At 37.3% G+C, this 13,867-nt stretch overlaps 2 protein-coding genes across 2 annotated transcripts; both read right to left on the bottom strand.

The window, feature by feature from the left end:
• Positions 1–386: 386 nt before the first annotated feature.
• Positions 387–2,524, bottom strand: LOC129365774 (tripartite motif-containing protein 16-like). The gene has a single exon (XM_055039247.1). The coding sequence runs from the start codon at positions 2,364–2,366 to the stop codon at positions 714–716; it is 1,653 nt and encodes a 550-aa protein (XP_054895222.1). The 5' UTR covers positions 2,367–2,524; the 3' UTR covers positions 387–713.
• A 1,886-nt stretch (positions 2,525–4,410) lies between these two features.
• Positions 4,411–13,434, bottom strand: LOC129365839 (sia-alpha-2,3-Gal-beta-1,4-GlcNAc-R:alpha 2,8-sialyltransferase-like). The gene is made up of 5 exons (XM_055039355.1): positions 13,328–13,434; positions 11,826–12,327; positions 10,208–10,330; positions 9,304–9,861; positions 4,411–8,279 (listed from the first exon to the last, which is right to left on the bottom strand). Exons 2-5 carry the CDS (start codon positions 11,981–11,983, stop codon positions 7,997–7,999), a joined length of 1,122 nt encoding a protein of 373 aa, XP_054895330.1. The 5' UTR covers positions 11,984–12,327; positions 13,328–13,434; the 3' UTR covers positions 4,411–7,996.
• Positions 13,435–13,867: the final 433 nt, after the last annotated feature.

Here is a 13,867-nt window from a genome sequence, read left to right as displayed (position 1 = left end):
TCTTGGGAGAACATGATTAGCTTACTTCAGCTGTGATATTCAGTTGGTGACTTTAAAACAATCAGATGAGACTTAAATCCTGATGATGAAGACAGACACCAATATATTTGATCCTAAGTAAAGTAAATTTAATTTTATCAAAACATTTCATGGTTAGTTTATTTATGGAAGCCCGCTTCTGCCACTCTGTTCAAAAACAGAGCGGCATTAACTCTAGAAAAAGTCAAGTTTTTAGCTATTGATGTTCTACTTTCTATTGACTTTCTGCTCTGATACAGACCCAAGTGGGTCAAACTGGGGCAGGGATTCACTTTTCACAGAAAAAAGTGACTATTTTACACAAATAGGAAAAAAAAGAAATGAATTTGCTTGAAAACCAGTTTAATCAGTAGCAAAACCACTTTTAATAAAATCAGTTTAGTGTCATTTTCAACCTAATCCAGCTTCACCTTTAACAAAACGGACCTAAAAGGATTTTCCACAATTCTTTAGTCACACAGAACCTGTTCTTTTATCTTAAAATCAAAACAGTTTTAATAAAGTCAGTCGTTATCAACACCCAACAAATAAAAAAAAACCCTACAAAGTAAAACAAAATGAGCACAAATACACAGACTAAAGGAGAGCCAATCATAAAACAGACAAAGCTTCCAATAAAAGAGAAACTACTTGTAGGACAAACATCCTGATTTGAACATGCTCTGTACTTTGACTCATTTCAGTGTACAGATCTCTGCGGTGTCTCCCATTCGGAACCAGAGCTGGACTCCGGCGTAGAGTGGCTGAGTGAAGCTGGTCTCGACCCGGTGGAGCAGCCTCATGCCCTCCGAGACACTGTAGAACGACACAGAACCAGCACTCTCATCCAGGTAAACGCCCACACTGGAGAAATCTTCTCCAGCAATGGGGGTTTTAATTTTGTTGTGCATAAACTGATTTTTGTCTTTTTGGCAAAACAAAGCCCAGGACTCTTCGTTACAGCCAAACGAAGTCTTTGTTTTTTTCACATCCTTGTAGGCGACTGCAACATAGCCCCCCAGTCCAGCCCACTGTATCTCCCAGTAGCAGCGCCCAGTCAGGATCTGCTTACTCAGCACCTGGAAGAAAGCAGAAAACCTCTTTGGGTGATGGTTTTGGATCTGATCTTTTCGCATCAGGGTCGCCTTCCTGTTCCCCTCGGATAGCAGCAGCTGTTTGTGAGCGGTTTCTGGGTCAAAGGTAATTTCTTGTAAGTATTTCAGAAATTCATGTCTCATTTTAGGTTCTGGATCCAGGAGGAAAGCATCTACTTCAGCGACTGTCAGTGAGATGTTTGTCCAACTGTCTCGTAAAATGTCCTGAAGTTTGTCTTTGAGATCTGAAACAGCAGTTGTCACGTCTCCATACCAGGCCCATGGACACATACAGTCTCTAGTCTCACCAACAGCAGACATTGAGGGGTATTTCTGCAGAAACTGGTTGTGATCCTCCGTGTGCGAGAGCTGCTCCAGCTCAGCATCTTCCCTTTTTAGCTCAGAGATCTCCTGCTGCAGCTTCTCCTGAAGATCTCTGACTCGACTCAACTCAGACTCCTGCTGGGATCTGATCTGCTGCTTCACCTCACAGCCTCTTTTCTCAATGAGACGCATCACCTCAGAGAAGATCCTGTCGTTGTTCTCCACTGCCTTATTAGCACAGTTGTTAATGGCGTCCACTTCCTGCTGAAGCAGCTTCATGTCTCTCTCTCCATCTTCCATTGTCTGATGCATTTCTCCTCTCTTCACCTCCAGATCTTTCTGCTTCTCCTTCCTCTCTGCTGCAGCTGAAACCACGTCGTGACCTTTATGTTCATCCACCATGCAGACGTAACAGATGGTCTGCTGGTCGGTGCGGCAGAACATCTTCCTCACCTCATCGTGATGGGAGCAGATGTTGTCGTGGAGCTGCTTGGAGGGCTGCACCAGTTGGTGCTTCTTCAACTGAGCCACGTCGTAATGAGGCTGCAGGTGTTGGTCACAATAAGACACCAAACACATCAAACACGACTTTATAGCCTTTAGTTTCCTTCCTGTGCACATATCACAGGCCACATCTTCAGGTCCAGCATAAGTTTTACCAGTAGGAGAAGTTCCGAATGTAGTTAGCCTCAGCTGCTCGGCTAACGCCGCTAGCATGGTGCTTTTCACCAGGACAGGCCTCGGTGTGAATGTCTGTCTGCACTGAGGACAGCTTTGTTCTCCTTTATGGTCCTCCTCATCCCAGTGCTCTTCAATACACTTTAGGCAGTAGCTGTGTCCGCAGGGAATCGTCACCGGATCCTTCAGCAGGTCCAGACAAACTGAACAGGAGAAACTCTCTTGGTCCAGATGAACTCCGTTCTGCGCCATCTTTGCTCTCGGTGACCGTTAAAGTTTCGTTTTCTGACAAGTGAAACTCGTCTGAAGTCCAAGAACTCGTTCTCGAAACAACTTTTTTAAAAGCTGCACTGGACCATTTGCTGACTGAAAAGCTGAACGCCCTCAGGGATCGCGTCGCCGAACTGTTACTCGCGCTTTCCGCTTCACGTTCAAATAAGGAGCGCGTCACCAGCGTCATTCTACGCCATTTCCGGTCACAGAACATTTCGCACGTAACCAACACCGCCATCTTGAAAGGGGCAATTTCTTAGCGAAACGACAAGAAATATGGTAGCTTTAATAACTTTCCACGCTATTCATTGTGTTTTTAGTAGTGTCGAGGTACAGACCAGAAGTTAGAGGGTATTTAACTTAACAACTCAGAGGAGAATTTTTTTAAAAACATCAAAAACAGCATTAAACGCTGTATTTGTTTGAAACAAAATTGTACAAATAAAATTCTATATAAAGTTAGTAGCTGCAAACCTGAATATGTAGACCTGTTGTCATTATATCAACCCTCCAGATCATTCAGGTCTTCTAGTACAACTCCACTCTTCCTCCAAACATGCAGAACAGCATTTAGTTTTTATGCTCATCTAATCTGGAACAAACTTCCAGAAAACTGCAAAACTGTTGAAACACCGATCTTCTTTAAATCAATTATGAAATCTAATATATTTAGAATTGCCTTTGATTAATAACACCTAGAAATTAGACAAATTTTTTGTGGATTCAATCACTTTGGTTTGTTTTGCCACTGTGCCATTTGTGAGGAAATACTAGCAGCTGGAAGAGGCAAAAAGTAATGTATATTTTTATACAGTGTATGTAAAGATAAGATTAAATGAAATCACACTTGAGACATATACGTCATTATGAATAGTTTTCTAAATTGTTTCATGACAAAGCTAAAATACAAGCAAAAACAAACTGATGTGTTTGTCAGTCCATGTTGTTTACATGGACTAAATAGAAGAATAAATGGTCTAAATAATAAAGATATATGAGTGATTACTGATAAAGACGTAACTTTATCCAGAACTTTTCTCATGTATGGATACAACCACAAGGACTTTAGTACAGAAAATTCAAACCACTTTTTTGGGTAAAGTCTAGAGAAGTGTGAGCAATTATCAGGGTAACATTAGGAAGAGAGATAGGAGGGCTCCGTATTAGAAAGCTTGAAAAACAGGTTCTTACATGAGCTGGCTCTATTCTATAACGATCTGAAAATCAAGACCAGTTAACCCACAACTGTCCTTAAATCTGCCGTTAGTTTTTACTCTTAGTTTGAAAAGCCAGGTAAAATACTTTCAATCCACTTTCACTTTAAATTATACCAATTGGTCACAATTAAATCTAACTCTATAATATGGTTTACGTTATTTGTCTAAATTCAGTAAGGCTCTTATTTTCAGAAGTAAATAGAAAAGTAATTGCAATTCTGATCATTTGTTTACTATCGCTCATCATAAACACAACTGTTCATTTTACAAGGTGAAAAAAAATTAAAATCATACATCAAACAACTTGTAAACGGAGAATAATTTGTTTTCCAATTGATGGAGAGAGCAAATTTTTCGCATTCATAGAAATCTTCATTACATTTTAATTGTTTTGAGATGTCAAATTTTTCTATATAACCTTTCTACAGAGCGCTAAATGTTTGCTTCTTTACAAATAGTAGTCATAAATTCACATGATTTCAATTTATTGTTGTTGAAAAAAGACCCAATAATGATTTTGGCAACAAAAGGTCAGAAAGAAGTATTGAAAAATTCTTAGTGTGACCATAAATACATATAGGTTTACAAGTGTTACTTATGCAGGTAAGAAAAAAAATTAATAACTGATTAAAAAATTCTAGAATAATAAAAATAACAATAAATTGTGAAATATATATAACTTAGCTTTTTAAGACTTAGTGTGGCGATTGTTGATGCTTTGAAAAGTAGTTTGAATTGTCTGGCAAAAGTAGACTATTTTAAGATTGCATATACTTTATCTTTTAGGCAAACTGGTAACACAACTCTGAACTGAGAAAAACGCTTTTTATTGACACGCTGAAACGTTAATGGAAGGAATTTCGCAGGCACATAATGGCTGTTTTTATCATGGAGTATAATTAAAACATTTATGACAGTTTAAAAACCATTGTTTTTTTTGTTTTTTTTTTCAAACAAACCAGATATCACAGTCCAGTACATTGTTTATGGCATGTACACAAGCAGCCAAGCTTTCTGATGCATCATGAAACGAAGATGCCGTGCAGAGAAAACACAAGTCCATGACTCTTAAAGGGGAGTTGGGACAGACTGTGTGTAGTGAAGCATTTCAAAATAAAAGTACATTATGCAATACATGTCAGTGTCAATTCATTTAATGAACTAAAAGCAGTATACTGATATTCTGGCTTTTACATTAACTGGCATTACAACCCTTACAGATTTTATTATAATGGCTAAATTTACACACATTCTACGTACTGGCATTTGACATGAATTTGTACCGTTCAAAATTCATCTCAGAACCAGGAGATATTTCAAAGATAATCATCCAAATGAAAGACATTCATGGAGCCATACCACATCATGATTTAGCAGAAGAAAGAAAAATATTTAACATCAATATTAAAGTAACTGTAAAAAACAACTTAAAATTTTACCTAGTGCTTGACTTTATGCAGCATACAAAATCAAAAATTAGTGTCAGTCCCTTTATAAATGAACCACAGAAATTATTCCTATACATCTATGATATCAAGAAAAAGTCAATATGACAAACTGAAAATGTGTTTTTTCATGTGCAGTGAGAGGTATGAAGTATTCACTGACAAATTTAGTTTGTTTTTACTCTTTTGAACACACAAACATGTTCCACAAAAAAATGTATATCAGAAAAACTGATAAACTGCTTTTTATATAAAGTTGTTGCTAAATTCATTTATAAAACAAAAAGCTGGACACATCCTCAAAAATTAAACATTGAGAAAGTAATTACACCCTAAATATAATAACCTAATAACTATATCAGAGTGTGAAATTACATTTTCAGATTGAGAAAGGATTTTGTATATTCTGTTCTCATTAAAGACATAAAAGCATAATTTTGTCTCAACTGGCATTTCTCCAATTAAAAAACTGTCTTATGATCTGAAGCATTTACGTGTTCCCAAAAAGTAAAATAAAACACAAACCTATATGTTTTTGCCTATATGTCAAATATTGTATTTATCCACAGTAATTATTTTTGGCTGTAACAACATTTTATATAACTGTTTATGTAAATGTGAAACTCAGACAAATTAATAAAACTTCTGTGACTCCGTGGCGATGAAACACTAAAACAATTTAAACCTGAATGAGTTGTTCTGTGTATTAAACATCAGCCAAAGTCAAAGCCTAAAATCAAGTGGTAAACGTTTACTGTTTGGGTTCTTTCCCTGCTTCATGTTGGGTTTGGTGGATTCATTCAGATAAAATTCTTAAATAAAAAAAATCTCTTGTATTTTATGTCGCAATTTTGGTCCACACCGCTATATAGCAGGTTTGCTCTAGATAGTCTCATAGAAAGATTTTGATTATGGATTATATAATCGGGAATACAAATGACTTCAAAATTCTACCTTTAGCCTCAAACAATCTGCAAAAAAGTTTTTATAAAACTAGCCTAAATATCTGTTAGCTTTCCATGCAATGTTAGTAAATTGAATCCTCATGCTTTTAGTCAAAATGCAGCAAGTCACATAAAATTCATTCATTTCAGGTTGGAAATGTCCCAGATAGGCCTCTGTAGTGAAACAACATTTTTGCAGTTCAAAAAGTTTAGTATTTTCCCTAAAATATTTAAATTTAATTTATGTTAAACCTTTAGATTATTTACTACACACTATTTTGTCGAAAACATACATATTCCCTCCTATTGCTCGCGCCATTTACATACGTGGAGAAAACTGTTGTTCCCCGTCTGTTAATGACCGGAAAGCCCACAATAGTTACTGAAATAAGTTAAAATTGGCAGAATTGATAATAAATAAAAATTAACTGAAAATTAATCAATGAGAATCTTACATTGAATCTGAATTGTGGTTTAACAGAGTCTTAAAAATAAGTAAATAAAAACACTGATGAAACAGGTCTGGACTGAAATGATGGCACTTATAACTTAATGTTTTGCTTGTTTCACATTAGTTTATTAGTTTTTCAGCTGATTCTGTTAAATTACTTTTCAGAAGCAATGTCTGATTTCTACAGGTTAATGTTTAATATTGTTTTATTCATGCTTCTGTCAGTTTTAAGTTATTTCAGCGAACATGTACGTTTTTCAGTCATTAACGAATAGATGACAAACCTTTTGTCACATTCAGCAGTTTTGAATTTGAGTTGCTTGATTGTCAAGCAGTGATTCAAAATTTAAAATGCAGTTAAGATTTAAAATATAATTAAAGCATTTAACTAAAAATTTAGCTCAGATGTTAGCTGAAAATAAGAGGAAAATACAAAAACGGGCTCTTTCAGATTATAAGTTCTTAATCTTCAAACATTTGAAGAAACCATTTTGTAACTTATTTGAGTCCAATAATTATTAATCAATATTTTTTTAATCCAGGCTAATTATAAAAGTAAAACATAAATGTTAACTGACTAAAACTAGTATGAAGAATGTATTTGTTATATATTATTATAGCAATTAAATTTGAGTAACATATTCCGTGTAATACTGAATGAAAACAATCATCCACTTCGCGTTCACTTATTTTGTACTGATAAAATTATTTTTCTGCAACTGTACAACTGAACTCATGTCTCATGTCAATTTATTGAACAGCATATTTCATTTTGGGAAATGAATGCTCTGTGACTTTGAATGCTTCCTGTTTTGGTGGAATATCTTTAGTCCAAGTATAAAACGTAGGCTGACACCTATATCTGCAATAATTGGTAATAGATATTGTCTGTTTATGTATTTATGGCTTACTGTTGGAATGTTAGTTGTAAGAAAAATTAAATAAAGCATTGGAAAATAATGTAATGTTGATAGTGGCACTATCTACAGAAATTAAAATACAAACATAAAGATAGTTATAGTGACAATCTTGTAAACAATACCATCTTAGAGAGCAGTGCAGATTGTCTGGTGAAACATGGGGATAAAATCCTGAAAAGAAGAACTGTACCACTCTTGAGGCATAAAATCTGATTAGAAAAAACACTGATCTAACTCAATCCCTGAGATTAGGCAGTGATTTCAGTGTAAATAATCAGCACACTGTTTTAAAGGTGAATCATTTGCATTATTCAGAACTGGAAGATTTTACTTTACAGCTGGAAAAGATGTTTATTCTTGCCAAATAGTCACACTATAGTAAGGAGTCATGCAAAAGACAATCATAGAAGCATGACAGTTCTACTTAGCACGACAACATATTGAACATTTGTGTGATCTACACACCCAGAAAGATGGTCATCAAGATAAAATGAACTATGAGTCTGTCTACAGATTAAAAATCAATTGCCATCTATCATGCTTATGTGTCACACAACAAATGTTGGGAATGGGTTGCTATCTGTGGCTCGTGGTCTCAGAGTGAAGTGTGAGATGATCTGGCTCTCGTACGTTTATGTGCAGTGTGTTAGGCTGAGTTTGATCACGCCTTCCCTGTGCAGCTTGTACAGCAACTTGAATTCGCTGGGCAGCTGATGTGTTTCCTGCCACTTCGTGGTGAACTTGGTCCCTTTCTTGTCGTAGTAATGGTATGGCAACTCCTTGCCAGTGTTGGGGTCCCATCCGAAAGGCCAGAAGCCGTAGAGGTGGATTTCATCGCACATGGCGGACGCCAGCGTGTACATGAGGATCCCCGTGCTCAGACGCTTGGGAGAGAGGTTCTTAGTTTTCCAGTATCTGTGGGAGAAATGAGACGTTAAGTAAGGAATCAATCCAAAGCGTGTGATTTCTCTAAATTGTAGATAAGTAATTCTCTTTCTCTTTCTGTCTCTCTTCCACAGCGTGTCATTAATAGATTGGAGTCCTGACACATGCAAAAACAGGAAGGCATGGTGAAGGTAAAAAATGCTTCATCCACTGTTTGGCCTTTTTTGGGTTCAGCAAAGATGCTGGAAGTTAAGCACTTTTATACTTCTAAATTTGTCCAGATGTGCTTATTTGTTCAATAATAAAGTGTGGGTCGACTGAGACCTGAACCTTCAGAGTCACATAGAGACAGTTACAAAGTCGGCCTTTTATCACCTGAGAAACATTTCCACGATTAGAGGACAAATGTCTCAGCAAGATCTAGAGAAACTCCTTCATGCATTTATCTTTAGTCGCATTGATTACTGCAACAGTGTCTTCTCAGGTCTGCCTGAAAAATCTTCCAGCTGATCTGGAACGCTGCTGCTAGAGTTCTGTCTAAAACCAGAAAGATAAAGTCCCAACACTGAGAGAATAAACTTTAAAATACTGATGCGAGTTTATAAATTACTGAACTGCTTAGCACCTTAATACGTAGCAGTGCATAAACCTACCTGTTCAGAGTTGCTTTTGAAACATAATTACTGAAAAATTTATCAACAATTTGATGTGCATCAAAATGTAATGTTTCAATTGTATGACTTTGTACTTCTGTGTTTTTATGATGTAAACACTTTGAATTGCCTTGTTGCTGAAATGTGCTGAACAAATGAACTAAAACTATAAAAGAGACCGTTAAATTGCTAAGTCAAATTTCTTTTAAGTTGTGTTTGATGTAATTTCACTGAAGGTAACATTGCTACTTGATTGTGCTATAAAATTATACTATGTGCCTGGAAAATACATAACACCGCCTCTTTAACAGAAGGTGTTTGAAAATACATGGAAATAAGAGGAAATCAAATGTTAATATTGATGAGTGTTCTTCCTTTATATGGCTTTGTGTCCATCTTACTTGTTGACATCATGCATGATGTTTCCTGGCCAGGCCAGTTCGACCTTCAACTGACCCTTGTGCTCCACAAAGAAGTCCACCAGGGTTCGGGTTACTGTGGCGGAGGTATGAAGGAAGAAGGCGGGGATCCAGAGGATGGCTCCCTCCAGCTTCTTCAGGTTCAGGAAGAAGTTATTCCGGTCCTGAATGGTCAGCAGGTTGTTGTAGTACCTCTCCAGGATGCTGGGGTTAAACGTGGTCAGATTGGTCTTCTTGCCTACGTCTTTGAAATAGACCTCGGTGGGAGCAAAGTTGCAGCGGAAGACAAAGTCGGCTTGGTCGATCTCGGGGCCGCAGTGGCTCCCAGTCAGGATGCCACTGTTTCCCACCACTGCACAAGTACTGTAGTGCTTGTTGCGGATGGGGGAGGCGTCGGGGAGTAAAGACTTGAAGTTGTTGCTGATGGAGAAGACGTACTTGTGGCTGGAGTAGTCAAAGTGCATCAGCTGGCCCACGCGCACACTGTCCTTCGTGAGGGAGAAGTTGTGGGGAATGTCGATGTAGCTGAAGATTTCTTTCCTGAATAACAGAAAAGACTTCAGCACCAAACCTGGTTTAACCCTCTATTTAATCACTCAGAGGTACAGATTTTATTTCTGCTTCTTTTAGTATTTTTTCTGCATTTGTAACTGGGTTGTATTCCTGTTTTGTCATAATTACACAAAATGTCTTTTTTTTTTTTTTTTTGGACTGTTCCTTTACCTGACTGTTAACACCTTAGAAAACTGCTTCATTGCTATAACTATGTGACTTTAAGATCAGGAGCCCAGCCTCTTTATTTCTTCTTCTGTGGTAATTTTGTAGTTCAATTGTTTGCGCCCCTTGAGATATATATGTATTTAAAAAGTGGTGGTTAAACTCTTGCCTTTGCTTGTAAAAAGCTGTCCTGTTGAACTTCCATCTGAAAGGTTTTCCTTGGAGCTCCTCATTCAAGGCGTTTGTTAGTGGGATGAATGAAGGATCCAGGAAATTCATGGCAAACTGAGACCTGAAAACAAAAAGAAATGGTCAGGTTTATTCACCTAAACAATCTCGAAGCAGACAGAGAACAAAGGAAAAAAGGCAAGTGAACTGAATTTAGTATCTTGAGGAGAGTAAGAATAAAGTGATTGCTCTCTAAACTTGCTCTGAATTTCTCCTCTTTCTTCTCCTCACTTTATTGTAATTTGAGAACCCTGGTTGCACAGATTAGCAGCTGCTAATTAGGAGAGGGGCAAACAACAAACCCAGCTGCTAACACATTTATGTATCTTTTCTATGCAATGTAGTTTCCTATTTTTCTACATGTGCAGTCTTAAGCATAGTTCCCATATCTCTAGTCACAAACTTCAACAGTTAGTCTTTGGGTGTTTCCCATCAGGCCAGCTCTCCAGAGTCGCTGGCCTCTCATTCTTTGGCACGCTCATCTCCTCCTGCAGACGTTACTAATAGCAGCACTTCATAGAATCAAACAAGTGTTTTAGACAAGAGACGATACACAGGCTAGTGAGAAAAATGACTAATCCTGAATGGAACAGGTTATTAACTAAAATGGAATGCTTTCGCTGTAGTCAAAGTAAAACAACAATTAGCAACAGAAAGAATCAATAAATTAAGGAATTAAGAAAAGATACTAAGAATCATATCAAGAATAGTTCATTCCACCCAAAAAAACATTGATAGATACCAAAAATGCATAAAATATCTCAAATAAAAGGATCTAAATCTTATTTCTAGGAAAAATTATTAAGAGAAAACAATTTAAATTTTGCAGACTTTCGTTTTGCAATGTTTGAATGCAAAATGCTTCCCTAATCTATAATTATCTTTTTCTAAATACTGCCTTAAATTATTAGGAATAGTTTTGTTTCTAGGACACAAAACAAGTAGAAACTGCTCACTATAAATGAAAATTCCTAAATTGGGGCATAAATTGGTGTCCAATTATTTTCTTCCTATTTTTCCTTTATTTGACTGGATAAAACCTCACTTAGATTCAGATCTCGTTTTCAAAAGGGACCCAGGCAGAAATTTGAATCACCCAACAACCTGGTTAAATAAAAGTTAAAAAATAAAACATATACAACAAGTTTGAAACAAATTACAAAACTGTTTAAAAGCAATGGCACTGATAGAATCACATTGCATGTTTTTAAGAACTGCTTGAAAATATTTCAGTGAAATAAGATCAGACATCTTTAGTTCAGATTGGAGCTAAAGTGTGGATTCTTCTCTAATATTCAAAGAAACACAGAAACTGATTATGACAACCTGCATATTTTTACAGTGAATATACAGCTGATTTCCTGAATAGGGACTGTTTTTAAGAAAGTACAGGCACAAACATCAGCACTCTGGAGAGCTCACCGTTCAGCTGAAGTCCAGTATGAGAAATGGAGATGCGGGGACCACAAACAGGCCACATTCCTCTGTTTACATTCACACCAGCCCTGGTCTGCATTTCAATAACTGCCCTCAATCTGCAGCCGAAAATCCGTACTCACCTAAAGCCTGCATGAAACATAATCCGCGGGCCTCCGGAGTAATATTTGCCGGAGCCGAAGAGACTGTCTTTTCTCAGAGACACGTAGCTGATGAGCGACAGGATGAGCACCACGACGCTCAGGATAAACAAGCCCAGGGCCTTGGCGATGCGAACCATATTGGGAGCCTTGTCATTCCCGATGGGAAGCCGCAGCCTTTATGTTGCCGTGATCGGGGCTGGAGCTGGAGAAACGGGGCGCATTGACGGGTACAGTCGCGGAGAAGACGGATGTTGCATGGTGCAGATGCCGCAGCTCGGTGCGCTCTCGGTCCTCCTCAGGCTGCCGGTGATCAAATCATGAGACTGAGCGGAGATGCGCGTCAACATCCAGTCAGCTGCACGACCGGCCCAGAGCTCACAACACCGACAGCCTCCGCACCAGCAGCAGCACCTCCTCCTCCACCCGCTCACACTGATGCAGGCTTCTCTGCAGCACAAAGGCGAGCTTGTCTACTAATAGGCTGAGAGGGGCAGAAATAGATAAGGGAAGCTTTTAAAATAGGAAACATCCTGGAAGCAAATAAAACATCCACAGATGCAGCGGGCTTTTAATTTATAGCGGAAACATGCAGCGTTAAAGCCAGAAAGCACAACTGTTCTGACACAAATCACACTATACAGTTCCAGATAAACTAGAAGCATTAAATTATTTTTCTATATTATATCAAAATAATTAAATTTTTTAAAAACTCATATTTATTTGTAGATTATTTCCTCACGCACTCTTGTTATTTATTTACATTAATTAGAAATTTAATTAGAAATATTTATTTATTTATTTTGTATAAATAAATATTATAAATATAAATATTATAATAATAAATAAATCCTTTATTATTATAAAAACGATACTTATTTATAATAATAAGTACATAAATGTATATAATTGATGTATTATTTTTAATAAATACATATTTATTTAGTTATTAAGTAATTTTTTTGTTATTTCATCTATTTATTAAAATAACTTACTAACTTACTTATTTAATAAATTTGGTTATATTTACCAAAATTTAACAGATGGAGAAGCTGTAAGCAGTTTCATTCTGCATACATTGTTAACAGAGCAACAATGAGCGTCTCCATTCATCAACAGCCATTACTGTTGGCTTGCGGAGCCGAAGAGACTGTCTTTTCTCAGAGACACGTAGCTGATGAGCGTCATTTGAATAAATATTTACAGTTTTGTAAAACATTAACAACTTTTGCACGAATAAATTACTCCACCTTGTTTAGTTCACTTCTTCTAGAAAATAAAAACAAGATTCGCATCACTGCTCTGCAAATCCCAACATCACCGGTAACCGTTAAGCTACAAACTCACTCAGACTAGCAAATAAATCACATTTCAGGCACTCAGGGATAAACGGACAACTTCCGCTACATCAGCAAGGACCTCTAGCAAATTTACATATCTTTTATATTTCTATTTCTGTGAATGAGCTGATCATTTATATTTACCTGTTAACAGGCATGAGCGTCAACGAGCGACTCCGTTACAAGAACCGTTACAGCGCTCAATTTCCGTTGGCTTGCTGAGTCAGTGCCTGTTCGGTCCGCCGTCTGGTGGCGAACTGCTGCAACTACAGGCTCCCTGATGGAAAATTATGCGACTTTTTAAACTGTCAGACACATAATCTGTGGAAAAAAAAACTGAGCTCCTCCGCCTTCTATCAGCGCTCATTAAAAACAACCAATCAGAGGCAGGCGGTGGGTCTTAGAGCTGTCAATCATTCTCCTTGTGGGGCTGCTCATCCCTTTTTTCTTCCTCCATTTGATCTCTATTACCTAGTAGCTGTTGTGAGTGCTTAGACTATTTTGCATGGCCACTAATGATGGTGGATGAACAGTTTTCCTGTTAGTTGTTTCTCAACCGGCAGTACATTTATTAGCAAGTACATGAGGGTGATCGACAGCACTAAGACCTTACTTACGTAAAACTAAGTTGTAGTAGTGCTATTCTCACTTGAGTACAATTTTTGGGTACTCTGCTCTGGTTTC

Source organism: Poeciliopsis prolifica, unplaced genomic scaffold, assembly GCF_027474105.1.
Source record: "Poeciliopsis prolifica strain line A6 unplaced genomic scaffold, Auburn_PproV2 SCAFFOLD014, whole genome shotgun sequence".
Classification (NCBI taxonomy): Eukaryota; Metazoa; Chordata; class Actinopteri; order Cyprinodontiformes; family Poeciliidae; genus Poeciliopsis; species Poeciliopsis prolifica.
Note: the sequence above shows the minus strand (reverse complement) of the source record. Positions and strands in the feature narration are given on the sequence as shown.